Source organism: Pseudopodoces humilis, chromosome 3 (genome assembly GCF_049639895.1).
Source record: "Pseudopodoces humilis isolate 2021_Gansu_Grassland_sample_001 chromosome 3, ASM4963989v1, whole genome shotgun sequence".
Taxonomy (NCBI): domain Eukaryota; kingdom Metazoa; phylum Chordata; class Aves; order Passeriformes; family Paridae; genus Pseudopodoces; species Pseudopodoces humilis.
Genome location: NC_142202.1, coordinates 88,171,838 through 88,188,636, shown reverse-complemented (window position 1 = coordinate 88,188,636; position 16,799 = coordinate 88,171,838). Strand labels below are relative to the sequence as shown.

The 16,799-nt window shown below is 41.1% G+C and overlaps 1 protein-coding gene across 1 annotated transcript; it reads left to right on the top strand.

Moving 5' to 3' along the window:
• The first annotated feature begins 9,821 nt into the window (after positions 1–9,821).
• On the top strand, positions 9,822–16,794 carry LOC148184695 (uncharacterized). Its single transcript, XM_088053146.1, has 2 exons — positions 9,822–10,066; positions 16,655–16,794. The coding sequence occupies exons 1-2, from the start codon at positions 10,028–10,030 to the stop codon at positions 16,748–16,750; spliced, it is 135 nt and encodes a 44-aa protein (XP_087909272.1). The 5' UTR covers positions 9,822–10,027; the 3' UTR covers positions 16,751–16,794.
• Positions 16,795–16,799: the final 5 nt, after the last annotated feature.

Here is a 16,799-nt window from a genome sequence, read left to right as displayed (position 1 = left end):
AAGCTACATGAACTATTTCTGTAAATTTTGAAGTCTGGTTTGTTTTAAAAGTATATTTTTTGTAGTGAAAATGTGAGTCTGCTTCTAAATGTCCTCAGTTATCCTAAAATACTGCAGAAAAAAATCATCAGTTTTACATTACTCTTGTCTGCATCCTAAGAATTTTCTTCTAATAACTAGGAGGCCTCTGCATCAGGTTTCTTTTGATATAAATATATATATATTATATTTTAATATATATGAAATCTTTCCATATCTGACACAGACTGCACATAAAATAGTGGCTCCACAAGTGGCAGCTTGGAGAGTTCTTCATTTTTCTCTATCATTGCAAATATTGTTAATCTGAAATACTTGTTAAGGCCTATTTAGTAAGACTAAATACTTAGCTCCATATGTGTCTACTCCTTTTCCCTCCCTTCCAAAGGTCAGCTTTAAGGACACCAGTTTCACTACATACAATTATCCACAGTGGGGTGTATCACACAACAGAGTATTTTCACATCTACTCAGGCAACCTTGAACCAAACTAGCACCAGCTATCTACAATTCCACAAACCATCCTGAGTACACAATGGTGCACTTGCTTACTGCAATGGTTATGATGACATCCCAGCTTACGTACTGCCCTTCTGAGTGGTGTGTCTCTAGGAACAAATCAATCAGATTATTTTTCATTTATGGCTCTAAGGACAGTGGTTATTTTAACTTGCCACCACATACACCTGAGGTACTTCTGGCCCTGATAGCTCTAACTATTCCCCACTTGAATCACAGACACATTAAACATGCTGTCCCAATTCTAACTGTTTATGTTATGATGCTGACATCCACGCAATGTTTCATGTCTTTTGAACAGTACCAGAATGCAAAAAGAAATTACCATCATAATATTTTCTTGACAAACTGGGTGGCCATTGAAGCTGCTGGAATTGTTACTCTATCCTCAAGTATACGCTGGTGTTTCAGGCAGGAATTGCACAATTCTACATTTAAACACAGGTAGGGAATAGTTGCAGAGGCTCCAGAATTTTGCATCTAAACAGATGTAGAAACAAATTGTAGAAACAAATTTTCTTGGTAGGGAGATGATAACTCTCATTATTAAAAAAAAAAAAATATCTATGTGGCATCAGAAACATGTTAAAGTAGTAGATTCAGAGAACAGGATTATTACTGAAATGCATATGTCTACATTGGTAGTGCTGGGAGCACTTATGAGTATGTGAACTGCAGGAATATAAAACAGCAATATACAGTTTTGGACTCAATGGCAGGTTCAAGAATACTAGTTTGGAAAATTTAGAAAGGTGCATGGCACTAGGGGCACAAAAGAGGCAGCTCTGCATAACGAAATTTGCACAAACTACAGTGTATTCAGTTACATTTTCAGTGGGGTACTGCTCCCTACCATCACTTTGGAATGTATTATTTTGACCAACAGTCTGCTGACCAAAGTAATATTCTGACTGTGCAAGCCCTGGGGAAAAACAATGTAATCACACACATAGCAAAGTCTGGTACAGGTCATCTGGCAGATTGGAAGCAAAATAGCCTAGAATTTGGAGTACCATTGGAATGTCATTTATGTCACAAAAAGTACATGTTTATTGATAGCAAGACACAGTGTACTTGCTCTAAGACAAAATAAAAGTATTGTTTTACTACAAAGACCTAACATATTTTTGATCTGCTGAACCAGTTTACTCAAGCAAAAGGCAAAAGAAATTAGGAATACTAAAGAATTCCAGCACTAGATCACAGAGTCTGACAGTTCTCAGATGCTTTCTCGTTTAAATCTAAATTCAAAAGCCACTACATTGTTTTAGGACATTTGGAGAATTACTTATCTTTTTCTTACAGCTTACAGTTTCCATCCTAACTTTTAAACACGTGTAATTTTCTTAACTTAGACTAATACTAGTTAAATACTAGAGAGCTTTAGATCACAAGATTACCCATATTTTGGTTTCCAAGTAATTTGTTTTTCCTGTTAAATTGAACACAGGTATATCTCTTTTCTAATACATTGACAATTATAATACTATACAAAAGAGAAATGTTCACTAATCACAGAAACAAGAACAGGACATGAATAGATAATAAAATATAATTTATATTTATTTATAACTTATAATTAAATTTATAATTTATATTTTCTATGACATGTTCTAAATTTCCTTCTTGTATAATAATTTTCCCATTTAATGGTATAAGGTCATATTTGAGCATTGGATAGAATTGCAATAGACAATTACCAACTTCGGCTTATATTTTTCAATTTTTAATTAAATTCTCATACATAAAATTAAAGGCAATGATTTTTAACAATAATGGGATTCCAACAATAAATGACAAGATAAACTTTGAGTCTAGTGACAGTACAATATACCAGCTGACAAAAGAATATAGCGAGTTTAAAGAGTGGATGTGCAAACAATTTATTGAGAAAAGAAAATTTATTTTGCTGCAAAACAACAGCAACTAAACCCACAGAAAAATCAATGAGCATTCCTCCCTAGCAACAGAGGGGAAAAAATCAGGAGCAGTGTGAAGAGGATGCTGAAAAGGCAGTGACTGATAGCTGCAGTAATCTGAACAGACTGAGCAAAGAGATTGCAGTTCATTTCTGGTTGCAGCACTAATAATGCAAGACAATAAAATCTGTGGTTTACATTTTAGAAACAAAAATATAAATGAATTTTCACACATATCCAGATAAACTTTTCAAAAAGGAAAAACTACAAGTCTTTGTAACTGCTGTATGCTCTTGTAATTGCCATTAACATATTTGGTATTACTGTTAAGAGTACCAGTTTAGCAGTTTTCATGGGTAGCATTGTTGAAAAACTCTAGCACAAGAAAAAAATGAAGTCTTTTAATAGCAGCTGTATAGTATCCTTATACCAAAATTTCCTAAAAAGTAATAGTAAATATGGAAAGCACTATTAGCACCAAAGGCCCTATTTGTCATCCCTGTGACAGGGCTATGATTTGCCAATAACATACTTGAGAAAATATTCCCAGGCTGTCAGTTCAAACAGCTTCCTGAGATAAATGCTGTGATATATCCAGAATGTCAAACCATTGGACTGTTCCAAAAAGTGTTTGGACAAAACCTAATTAAATTAATCAAATCAAAAATGTCCAGTTTTCCTAGTGTATGGGCTTTATTTCAATAGGAATAAACAAGCAGATATGTTGTAAAAGAGCCTAAGAGCAGAAAACTTACTTGTAAGCAATATTGCGCAAATATTTTCTGAAATTATTCATCTTTATAATTACTTCTGCAATACTTAAATACCATCTACTCAGACTATACGTTGCCTAAGGGCCAATTATGGATGTTAAACTTGCCAAGTGACTATTACAGCATGTACCTATAAAAGATCATCATTTCTTCAGTCATGAAAAACCACATCTTCACAGTTTTAGTACAAACTGGGCATTATGGAGACAATTATTTTATTGAACAGACAGAAGCAATATGAGAAATTCAACAATTTTTTTCAAGAAACAACTGAAAAAGGGCTTCACTTTGGTTGCATTTGTGAACTCTCAGCAGTAGTGTTCTAATCCCTCTGACCAGTCCAGGGCCAATACATAAAATCAGGGTTCCAGAAAGAAACTAAATTGACCTTATCTGCAAACTACAGAAACCAGTTTTGGAGCTGAGAATGGAAAATAATTGTCATTATCACAAAAGCATATAGACAAGATCTAGCCCAAGACAACAAAACCAGAGACCTTTAGCACACCACACTTTGTATATGAAGTGCTCATTTATATGAATGGTAAAAAGGTCTGTGTTAAATCCTCATAATGAATTCAGAGTATTTTTTTATAAATATGCATGGCCAAGGATGCCAAACAAATATGAAGAATTCACAGCAAGGTCCTTCAGTTTTGCTAGTGTACTAGAACATCACAAATAGATTTACTACGCTAAAAATCCTGTATCCTTCTTCTAGTACACCAACACAGAAATGTCTACAGCAGAAAGGTTCCCCTCTAGCTGAGGTCTGTTCCCCCAGTGTCGCATCAGAACTGTGTTCCTTAGGTGCTATCTGCCAGCAGGTAGCTGCAGATAGCAGCAGAAGGCTCCATGTGTGCTCTCACCATGCAGGCTCAGGCCCTGGAAACAGAACTGCCTGACCATGCTGTTGATGGAAACTTGGGACGTAGGAGAGAAATGAACTAATGTTTAACAATCACAAGACTTTTTGAAGAACCGAAGAAAAGAAAGAAGCTTGAAGAAAGATTTTGACCGAAGACATCCATCAGAAAATAAAGAGGAAATCATGCTAGAGGGGAGAAAGAATGAGACCAAGTTGCAGAAATGAAGCTGACATAGTAAGAACTGACAACAGCAAGAAACTCAGTAGATTAGAGGGCTTTTATACACACAACAAAATTACAATCAGTGGAAAATTAAAGAGAGGCACTCAGTTAAATCGATAATGCTATTAAACTTTGGAAACATTAAAAGCAGAATTTCCAGTTAAGACACAATATAAGAAATTCTACAGCTCCACTGAAATAAAAATACCATAAAGTTTGAACTAACTCAAAAAACCTGGAGTAAAGCATTTTTTACTAATAGTCTTCTTTTCCTGCTAAATTCACACTTCAAAGTGTAAAAAACTGTATTTTACAGTTTATGAACTCCTGCACATCACAGCATATGAAATTTCACTCAGTAATTCCTGTACTGAAGCCAGTAACTTGTATCTTCAGTAACTTCAGACCAAGTGAATTTGTCATACATTTACAAACCAATCTACTTAACTCTTTGTTATAAATATGTAATAATTACAACAAATTGATAAATTTGTAAGGTGACAAATCGAGAAAATAGTTGGAACATGTTGATTAATTGTTAACATTGGGTTATGAGTTGGTAGTTGTTTGATGTAAAATGTTTCTAGTTGATGGTTGGTATTTGTTGTTGGGCAGTTCAGGTTCTTGGGGGATTATAAGGGAAATGGGAGGGGTCTGGAGGCTGGTGTGTGTGCAGTCAGATGGAGTTGGGGGTGGCTCAGGGTTGAGAACACTGCAGAATATGACCTCCAGGAGTGACATCTGCACCGAGGACAACTATTGGTAGAAGAGACAATCAATCATTCAACACCCTGGAGGAATGATTGGTGGAGTGTGCACAAACCTAAGGACCAATCAAATTACTGAATTTGGACCAATCAGATGGTGGATTGGAAAATGCACCAATCCAACGAAGGGAGAGACTTTAAAACCACCAGGGAGCTCAGCACCATGGTCTTTCTGAGGAGCTTCTATCCTAGGAAACGCCCTGTGTGTGGCACGCAGTTCGCTACAAGTAACTCTCTGACTTGCCAAGTAGGCTCTGGGCTTACCCTGGGGCCTCACCCTCAGCTTTTTCTGTGGTTTTAATAAACGGGCTTATCTTCTTTTAAATCACCTGCCTCATTTCCTTTTTTAATTGTTTTTGCCTGTTTATAACACTCTTCAAATTAAGATACTTTTAGAGGCCTATATTTTCACCTTATATCACTTCATATCCTTGAGTTTAAAGGAAGAGTCCTTTATATGTCTCACTATTTCCAGTCTTTGAACATTTTCTGCAGATTTGCATTCTCAAAAATAAATCACTTTCTCTTCCATGACATGGCTGTGGACCTACCACTCTCAAACACAAAACACAAAAACATTGACAGTGCCCTGCAGTCCCTTCCACTCCATTACCCTGTTCACCAGAAGATTGCAGAATCCAAGAGACCCCACAGCACTGAACCTAACCTAAAGAGGGAGGCAAAAAAGGGCTAAGAGGTGGAGCAATAAGTATCAACAAAGGAGTAGATAACAGGGCACATGAAAAAGGCCACACACAGACTCCAGATTAATTGGCTGGGGTTTTACATATATCAGAAAATCAGGAAAGGTCTGTGGTCAACAGATCTGTACATGGTAATTCAGTAGTTAGTACTGATGCTATTAAAAAAACAAAACCTCTACACCTCACAATTTTACATTAGATATCTAAAGATCACAGAATGATGGTTTTTATTGTTACCAAAGCACTGCCCTGGGACTTGTCCATTATAATCCCTATACTGCCTTAAGAGTAACAAAAGTGTTCTTGAAAACTTAAAAATCTTGCTTGTGTTCCTTATTCTAGATGTATGACTTTTTGATACTAAAGCATATTTTTGAGCGTACACAAGCTACTAAAAAAGCCTAGATTACTCTAAAGAACTATGCTGGCATCATTGCTACTTGGTATTCATCAATCTTTGCATCAGTCACACTTGTTTTTAGACTGATCTTTGATTAAACTCCTTTGATAAAACTGTTTGAAAACATGAACATTTAGTGTTACAGCTATGCAGTTACTTTTATGCCAATCTTGTAATCTTATCAAAGCATTAAGTCAGCTTTCTTGGCAATAGCTGTTTTCCCTAGAACTACATTGATTTGCATTAATTACATTCTTTCCCTTTAATTATTTTTTGTTTTAATCTGCTTAGTCATGTATGAGTTTTCTGTTAGGTGACAGTCTGACCCAGTGATAGTCAACTCACTTCAGATTTTTTACACAGTGGCATTAGCACAGCCTTCAGAAACCTCCACACAAAAGGCTACAGTAGATATCAGCAGGTCAGAGCTCTAACAGTAGAACCTTAATTGTATACATTAATTCTATACAAATAGACTAGTAATAGACATAACATTGAGACCTATCTGAAATCCCCAATTCCACTAGAATTTAAAATAGGATCGGTCCATATAGAAGCAATGAAACTATGGCCAAATGAACAAATTCAGATTCTCACATTTCTTTCTAGTATATAATTGTTTGCCCTAATGTTGTTACAGAAGACCCAGACAAACACTAGTACTGATTTCTAGAGGGGCTAAAGAAGTTAAGTGTCTGCAAAAGACAAGGATATTAATAAACCAGTACTTTTATTTAGTCTTTGAGTAATATTCATATATGCTGTTATATAAAGACACATATTTAAAACATAAGGGTAATATTTAAAAGTTTAACTTTCATGAATCCATAGAAGTAGCATTCACAAAAAAAGAACATATAGAGTAGCAATAAATTAGAACTACTTTAAAGTGATACATGCTCTTAGTGTTGAAAACTACTTCCTGTTCTGGTCCCTCTGACTGAAAAATTATATAATGGGACTTTTATAAGTACAGAAAGGTAGAAAAAGATGATCAGAATTAAAAAACTTTTCCCTAATTATGTTAAGATTCCCCTTTAAAAAAATGGCAAGCAAAGCATATAAAATATTTACACTTTTACATAAAGAGTGTCAATAGGGATTTTTTTTTCATTATTCTTAGAAGAAAATAAACCAATCATAAGGCATAACTCACCATTTGGATTTCTGAAACTTTGGTATACTTTAAATTGACTGTTTTACTGCACAAATGCCCATTAAGACTTTCAAAAACTCTTGAGAATAATCAGCTGGGTAAGGACATTGAGTCCATGCCCACATTTTGTTTTTCATTCCCACTGCTTGAAAAATGTGTTCAAGCTTTTTCCCATTTTATATATATATATATAATATTATACAGCCTCTTATGATAAAAGTTGTATTACTCTTCCTAATACCACAAAATGGTGATGATCACATTGTACTGGTAGTATCAATCTCTTCTGATAATACCCCATATATTTCTCCTTTCAAGCATTTATTTCTTTCTTATATTTAAAGTTCCTTTGGAGTCTCATCTCTTTCTGTTTCCTCAAATCACTTTGTTTCATCAGTTCACAAACTGGCACCTTGTAACTATCCACTTGTCTCCCTCTCCCGTACACATACGTCTGATTCTGCCCTATATTATATGAAATAGGAGACTCTTGTAATCTCCAAGCATCTCTTGCCATCTCAGACCATAACATACAGGAACTGCACAGTAAGTGACAACTAGTATGATATAACTATTCACAACTAGGGGGACCAGATAGGGTCAATCTAATAAAAATTATTATTATATCGTTAAAACGATCCAGGCATTCTTTACTCAAAAAGAAAGAAACCTTTTAGACCAGAAGTTTTCAGAGCTAAATCCTTTCTTCTTTGGGTATACAATTTCAGAGAAACTGCCAGACTTACTTTCAGTGTAAACTACTGTGCTAGAGCACTCAAAAGATGTTGCAGCAGAAAGTAATTTGATTTTAAAATCCTGATCAGTTTATTGTGCAATGAAGCAGTAAACAAAACCTTGCACTGTTGGAGGAAAAAACCTCAAACACAAAAACCAAATAGCACGGACTAAAGCAAGGCTGTTTAATCACAGAACTCTGTGATCAGAGCAAGTTCATCAAACTTTACTACTGATAGAAGTTACGTTGACTTTATTTCTTTTTTTCCCGAAACCTTCCTATCATTACAACCACCAAAAAGTAAACAATATTCCAAGCAGACATCAACCTTGGGATCATCTTATTTTATAGCATTCTGATCACGTTTCCAAGAAGTTTTATATGGAGAAGTGGAAACAGCTGCGAGATGACCAGACACGTGCTCTAAGTCAGTAAATACATAACACGATGTAAATAAATACAGCCCAGATCTATTTATAGCCCTGAGAAGCTAAGTACATTATCCTAGCAGAGACATAGCTCCTGGTTAGAAATTAGCTTATGGCCCCCTGAAGCCACGTGGAGCAAAAGATAGTTTAGACATGTTCTGAATAGCACATCTCTCATGTGTCAGATACCATGAAAACCCCGTCTGGACAAAACCATGGCTGGTTCTATAAACCCAGGACATTTGGGCGAAATCACAAACCAGCCATGCCTTTGTATAGAGCGATACTAACTTGAAGACACTCAGATTGGGGCTGTTTATTTTTTATATCAAAACCAACTTCTGCAAGCTCTTGTAATCCGTATAGCAGTAATAAAATATCACGCAGAAAGACTTAACTAGCTAAATACAACTAGAACAATTCCAGACGATTTCAAGCTAAAAATAGGCTGTTATTTCACAAAGCTGGCAGTGACCCACATTGAGGTGTTTCCCCGGTTGCCGGTGTCCAGCCAGGGATCGCCGGCCATGCCGCTATCCCTGAGGCACCATGGGCGCTTCCCACCGCCGGCTGCAGCTCCTCAGGCAAGCCCTGTGCCCTGGGAGACTTTCCCTGGAGCGGGAGGGAGCACCAGGCTGAGCGAGCCCTGTTGTTTCTCGCACCGCTTCTGGCCTACTGGGCTGAGCTCCCATCTGCAACACCAGAATCATGGTTTTCATCTCGACTTAAAGGACACAGGGTAATCTGCGGGCAGAACGCCCTAAAACCTTCCTGTCGGAATTAAAGTCGCCAGAGCGGTTTTGCAGCCCGCGGGCGAAGGGGGCCGACGGATTAAGCCCGCGCGGGGCCGCCGCTGCGCCATCCCGTGTCTTACGACCCGCGTGGAAGCGGCTCTGCCGCCTCGCCCCACCACGGCGGGCACAGGGCTGCGCAGCGCCAGCCGGCCGGCCCGTACCGGCGGCGCAGGGAACAGTCTGGAACCCTCCGTCCCGGGGGAGCCGGAGCTCGCGCCAGGCGCTTCCCGGCGAAGCCACCGGCGCGGGCGGGCGGGCGGGGCGCGCGCGGGGTGTCCCGGCGCGGCCCCGAGGGGCGCTACCCGCGCCGGCCCCATTCACGAACCGGTTCCCGCCGGCCGCCCCCGCCTCTCGCGCCCGCCCGCCCCGCCTCCGCCCCGCCCCCCGAGGCCTCGCGCCCGCCCCGGACTCGTCGATGGCACCGTTGATTGAGTGGACGCGACGCCCGTCAGTGGCGTAAGGGGCGGGCCCCAGGACGCTCGTGCGGGAGGCGGCGCCGAGAGTCGCTCCTGGTGCAGCCGCGTCCGCCCGGCGCCGCCCGCAGAGCCGCCCGCCCGCTGCAGCCGCTGTATGGTCCTTCCCCGCGCTGCCGCCGCCGCCGAACCCCCGCCGGCAGCTCCGCGGCCTCCAGCGCCTCCTCCTCTTCCTCCTCCTGGTTCTGCTCCTCCTGCCCCCGGCGGTGGCGCCCGCACCCCGGCTGTATGATCAGGCTACAGTCTTCAATGAGTAACCATATTCCTGTGAGTGCCGCCCGCCCGCGCCCCCCGCCCTGGCCCCTCGGCTACCGAGCCTCTCCTCGCCCTCTACCCTGTCTCCTCCATGTTGTCTCTTTGTTCTGTCGCCCGGGCCGCGCCGGCTGCGGGCGCCTTCTCGAAGCGCCGGGCTGCGGCTCCCGTCGGGCGGGCCGCTGGGGAGCCGAGCCCGCTCGGCTGCGGCACGGCTCGGCCTCCCTCCCCCCCGGTGCTCCTCTCCTGCCCCCGCCTGCTGGCGCTCCTCTTCCCTTCACCGAGAAAGGAGGAGGTGGCGACCTCTCCGCGGTTCCTGGGCGGCCCGACTCGGGCACAAAGCCGCTTTGTGAGCTCGGCTGCCGCTTGCCCCGCCCGCCGGCCTGGCCTTCTCCCTACGAGGCTCTTTGCGGCGGAGTCTGCCGGGCCAGGCCGGGCCGCCCGCCAGGAAGGGCAGCGCCTCCGCTGCCGTGGCTCCGCGCCCTGGGCCGTGCCGGGAGCCCCCTGCGGGGGGGAAGCCGAGCCGGGCGGCGGCTCCGGGGGACAAGATGGCTCCGCGTCGGGAGCCTGATCGAGGCGTGATGCGAACCCGTGACCGCCGCAGTCGGGGCGACGGCCCGGCCTGGCCCGCGGGGCGCTGTCCCGGGCGGGACAGTGACTCCGTGCCGGGGAGAGATTGGGACAGGCAGGCCGCGAGCGCGGCACCCCGCGGTTGCGGGGCGGCGGTAGCCCGGGGCTGCCCGGGCAAGCCAGGACTTGCCCGTGGGCGGCTGGTTGTCAGGCTTGGCTCCCAGGCTTGGCTGCCGCGGCCAGCGCTCGCCCCCCGCCGCGGCCCCACGTGCGCGGCTGCGGCCGGGGCAAAGGCGGCCGGGCGGCTGCTTTGTCTCCGCCGTACTCGGGCGGGGAGTTAGTGCCGGCTGCGAGCGAGGACGTGAGTCCTTTCCAAAATGAGCTCTATGCAGTAGAGGTGGGGTATGCCCGAACTCGGGTGTGTAGTCGGCATTGTTCGGCAGGAAAAGTCCGCAGACGAGTCATTAAATTCATGTTGAAGCGGATGTTTCTGTAACAATCTGCCTTAAGCCTCAAAAGCTCACGAATACAGTGAAGTATCTTAATTTTGTCCGAAACTGCTTTCAAGACCTTGCCATCTGTCCTTTCAAGGAAGGCACTTCCCTCTGGAGGTGGATCACAGTTCAGCTTCAGAAGGTTTCACTTGCCAGTTTTTGCTTCGTTTTCCTTTTTTAACTCACCTAGTAATCTCGGTGCCTTGTGCTGTGTAACATCTGTGACTACAGAGCACAGTGTGTATTTAAGCAGGAAAAAATCAAACAATGCACGGCTTGCTGGTGGTAGTGTGCTCTCCAAAAGTAGGGAAGCAAGAATGACAAAGAATTAACAAAATCAAGTCATCTATGACCATAGAAGCAGGATTGTTTGCTTAGTGGTAGCCAGCTATGCACATCGCAAGTATTATGAGCTGACAATTGTACAGGTTTGGTGGCATGAAGGTCCAGTAATATGGTGTTTCTTATTTCTGCTACAGACAACTTTCCAATATGTCTCCCTGCATTTGGTGAGTCTTTCAGAAGCAGTGACTCAGAAGTATGAATTCTGTCTCTTTTTAATCTCATAAAACTGCCAAATCAAGAAACCTGAAGATTACACCTAAATGTCAGATCATATTATTCCAGCAATGGAACAGCAAAGGGTTTTGAAATTGTTTTACAGAAACAGAGTTGTTTCATGGGGAAAATGTGGAAGAGGTAATACAAAAATTGCACAGGCGTGAGAGGAAATATGAGAATGAGAAATAAAAATGCTTGACAGATATAGTAAGAGCCAAGGCAACAGGATGTCATTGTCTTACTGAAACTAAATGTCAGTAAGACAGTAAATAAATAGAAGTTAGCCCTATCTAATAACTTCTATTGAGTGAAAGTTTCATGTTCTGACAAAATACACACCACATAAGAATGCCGGATCTGTCCCAGTGTGTAGGCTGACTGTAAGCAATCACTTGTTTTAAACATTAACCAGAAGACCCAGATAAGGGTATTACTGAACAATAAGCAACAGATTGTCACCTTCTTCTAAAAATTAAAACTCACTCTACTGGATCAATGGAAGAAATACTTCTGTTAAATGAAAGTCTTTACTGCTTTCTTCTCAGTTGCAACTTTCTGTTAGGCATTCATAGGTTAATTGAACTTGATGAAATACATGTAGACATTTATTGCTGTACATGCTATGTTTCTTATGTTATTGCTTAAAACATAATGGAATAGTTATTTAATAAAATGACAGGATTTATGTAGTTTGCTATTGAAGTGACAGTGTTCAGTCACTTGGAGATTCCTTTTAGAAACTCAGGAGGAAGTGCTAGACAAGGGGATGGATTGGTTTCTGTGATGTCTAGTTTTTTCCAATACCACTTAAGGTTTCTTTGCATGCTGTTTTTGTGGTCCAAGCAGAACTTAGAACCCGATCACATGGCCTTGGTTTCATCATCTCTAAAAGTTGCATTGACTTGTTATTCAGGAAGTTTTGAGATAATTTTTTCTTCCCCCTTCACTGCATACTTGAACCACAAGAATATCCTTCTGGCACAGAGCATGTCACAACAAATTTATGATAAACCTTTAGATTCTCCCTTCCCATTGGAGAGATATGAATGTATTTTCATAGGCAATGGGTTGCTTTCCATGGTCTAAAATGGACAGTGTTATAGCTGTGGATATCATGGGGACAGGCATTTATGTGCCCAGTAGATAGGAGGTACATCTTGTCAAGAGTAGCTTTATAAAGGTGTGCCTCTACCTTGCGTAATGGCTTTGCAGTTTGTACCCCTTACCCTTCCACTCTTCCCTGTCTGCTTTGGCAGTTGCTACTGAGGCCTTGAATTGTAAGAGGAAGTTGGAGGTATTTGTCATTCAGTATCTTTTTGTTGGGTAGTAAGTTAGAACAATGAACTTCCTTGCAGGTGTTCTCATATAGTTGTGAAACTTAGTTTATTTTAGTTTTCGAGTTTTAGTCCTGTGGTTTCAGTAGGTGACTGTGTGTCAGGTCTTGACTTAGGAGAATGTGAGACCACATAATTGGATCTGGGTATATATTTTTGGTCTATGAGCAGGTGGATTGAGCAACCATGAACCATCTTGCATATCTTCTGAATGTAAAGTGTCATATAACTGTGCTTACAAGTGCTTTTGTTTGCATGCTTTTCAAGAAGTTACTGAGTTGTGAACCAGACCGTCAACAGTGTGAAATAACCGTGCATCTCTCTGCTTTCCCCATGTCACTAAAGAACTAATAGATTACTTTCGTAAACCATTTTTGTCAGACATGAGTGATTGTTTCAAACCCCAAATAAACAGCCACGTGAATCTGCTTGTCAGTGATGACAGGTACTTCACCTTTCTGTCCCTGAGAAGGGCATGAATCAAAGCCTTCCTTTTCAAGATGCCTTCCTTCTGCTTGAACAGACTATTCTCTAACTTATCCTAGCTTGAATTGTAGTAGGTCATACAATCATAATTAATGCAGCTATAATGGACAGGTTACCTTCTCTCAGTAAGTTGTCCTGGCATATTAACCCTAGTTTTGTTTTTCAAGTTTATTTTGATGGCTCTTATGGTCTAAATGTTGGGCTTTCTGTTGGGATGGAAATTGCTACTTTTTCAAAAAATCCTTCAGTGTTAAATTTCCTCAAGGAAAATATATATGTAAATTGAAAAGAACATGCTGGGGTACGCAACTTGATGGTACAAGTGATGAGTTGCTGTTACTCTGTTAAAGAACCTTTGCCTTCAACACTACATGTTTGAATTTCGGTTATGCAACTTCTTGCTTTCATGCACTGTATTGACTGTTTTGATAGCTTACCTACCAAAACTATATGAGACAAAATAAATTATTTTTAAAGATGTATTTCCAGGCCGTTTGAAAGCTCATTACACCATTTGAGTTCCCTCAAAGCCTGAGGTCATCGCTACTACAACGCTATTTTCATAGCTGATTTCTCATCTTCCAGGTCTTTTTGCTGAAAGTGAGTGAAGCCTTGTACTCTGGCTTAACTGCAGAAACAGAAACAGCATGTCCATTTACTGCTTACCTTTAATTTTTACTTGACTCCCAGAACAGAATGAAGCTAGGTTGGCAAAGCTGTCTTGGGATAGTACAGTGTGTTGCTGCCTAAAGGAGTTGGTCTGTCTGTGAAACTTCCCTGCTAGTATTGGTGAGAAGTGATGGCATTCACATCAAAGGAAATGTGAGCTTTGGTTCTCTGTAGTTGCCAAAGCAAACAGTGAGGCTTAAATACATGCTTGGTTAAGTCCTTAGATGTGTGAATTACTAAGGTTCTGATGTGTTTAATACTGACTGTTAAACCAGTAATTAACAAAGTGAATTCCTTTGTAAGGGTTAATGACACATGTAACTCAAACATAACATTGCATAATATACTTGCTTCTGCTTTGTATAAGAATTTGAAGTGTGCACCCAGTTTCTAAAATGTCATCAGCAATCTGCACTAAAAAAGAAAGATTTTTACTTAACTAATTGTTTGCTGCCTGCCCTTTTCAGTGTTTACTGGTTTGTCTGGTATCTTGAGAACTCCCTAGTTGCAGACTAAGGACAGCCTGCCTAGAAGACTGGATGAAACCTGGTTACTTCTTTCTTCCTACCTGCCCTGGTATCGCGACATGTTAAATGTTCTTTTCTCCCTAAAATCTCTGTTTTGCCAATTGAAAGGTTTTCATCCTAGTGACTTCATTGTGTGTGCTCAACCTTACTTGCATGCATTTGTATTTCTGACAGCCTTCACTCCCTCATCCTTTAACAGGGCATGGGTCTGTATGTGATTCTTAGCAGTCTCAAGAAGAGATAGACATGAAATCTGCCGGTGCAGTGCAAAAAGCAGCATGAGACCTTGTGCAGCTATATCTGCTTAAAGCTCTCCTGTCCCTTTTTGCTCTTCTGCTTCTTAAACTAATTGAAAGTGGCTTTAAATAAGTTACCTTCAGTTCTTTTTTTCAGTTGCTATTTTAGCTGTTCCCTAGATGTGGTCCTAGGAGGCTTTAAGTGCACACCTGCCACCTTGCTAGGGCATGGGTGGTGAGTCAGATGATGATTCTTGGAGTTCTTCCGAGTCTGAATTCTTCTGGTTCCTGTTACTCTGTTGACACCTTTGACTTAAGAGGATCCTTCTTACTCCTTTTCCACGCCTATTATATTTAGAGTTCTTGCTCTCTCTCAAGTTCTTAAAGGTAAATACTGAAGTAGGTTTTTTTACAAGTAGCTGGCAAACTTAATCCTATAGGTCTGCATTGCTGCCAGGTGGTGGTAGTATCTCTGGAGTGGCAGCAAAGTGGATGTGAAATTGTCGTCTCAGTTTCTTTCTGTTAACTTACCTCGTTTTTGTTAGCAGGTTGGGGTTTTATTGTGTGTATCTTTGTTTTGTTTGTTTTTTACAAGTCATACCTCTGTCTTAACATGCACGTTAAAACTCTTACCAGGAAGCTGTCTGAAAACATGAAAATAGGTTGACTTATCAACATAATTACTTTTTTCTGCTAAGTATTTGTAGGATTGATTATGTTTCTCTCTAATACCTAAGTATGTTTAGTGGACATGTGGTTCAACTTGTACCTCTCTTTTGGAAAACAACTCCCCTCTTCTTCCCTCCTGTTCTCTAGACAGGTACAAGCAGTAATACTGGTAGAGTATCTGGGCACTGGAAACTTAACGCATCTGCTGTAAGGGTTTTCTGGTGTGCAAAAGCATGTATGGGTGGTTCATTTGCAACATCTACAAATAAATACACAACTTGGAGCGGTTCATTTGCTATCTTAATTCCTGGTCATTTCTTGCAATTATATATATATATAAATTTAACTATAGCTAAGCAGCATACCACTGGACAGGAATGACCTGTTCAATAAACTTGCCTATGTAAGGTTTTAGCCTAGACCATTACTGCTTTCTCAGTATATTAATGAAGTCATGGTGTAAAAAGACTTCTATGTTAAAGCATATGAAGGTTGCCATTGGTCTTCAGCCTTTAGCATGTGAAATCTTTCTTAGTTACAAATCTGTGCCTCAAAAGCCTCTGTTCAAAAGCTCCCATTGTATTGTTAGGCCACAAAGACTGGATTTGCTTTCAAGGCCTCCTGTTTGAGTCAGGTGGATTTATACTCATTTTTCTCTGTAACTTTAGTAGATATTGTGATGTCTCTCAATTTAAAATGGAGAAGGCAGTTGTATGGGTGTCCTGGAAAAACTATTCTCTTCATAAATGCTGGGGTTCTTACAACTTGTTGCCGTGTTTAGCACAGCTGAAGTCTGTGTTTTAATACATTACCTGATTTGGTGTTGCAAAAACCCTACATGGAAACTTTGTAATAAGAAAAAGTATTTATTTTCTAGCAATTTATGCTAAGAAAGGTAACAGGATTGTTACAGAAAACTAATTCTTGGGGTAAAAAATAAACCTTGTGAAACTGCTTAGTTGCTGTGTTTTTATTTTTTTCATTTTATAAAGCTTGATGTCTTATAACCTTGTTTCACCTGTACTCATTATGCTTTTTGTCCCCCCTCTCTTTACAGCAGTTCTGTGGTGTTCTTGGTCACACATTTATGGAGTTTCTGAAGGGCAGTGGAGACTACTGCCAGGCACAGCACGACCTCTATGCAGACAAGTGAACTGTAGAAATCCATTACTACTCCACCAAGAAGCCCCCCTAAGAGTGGT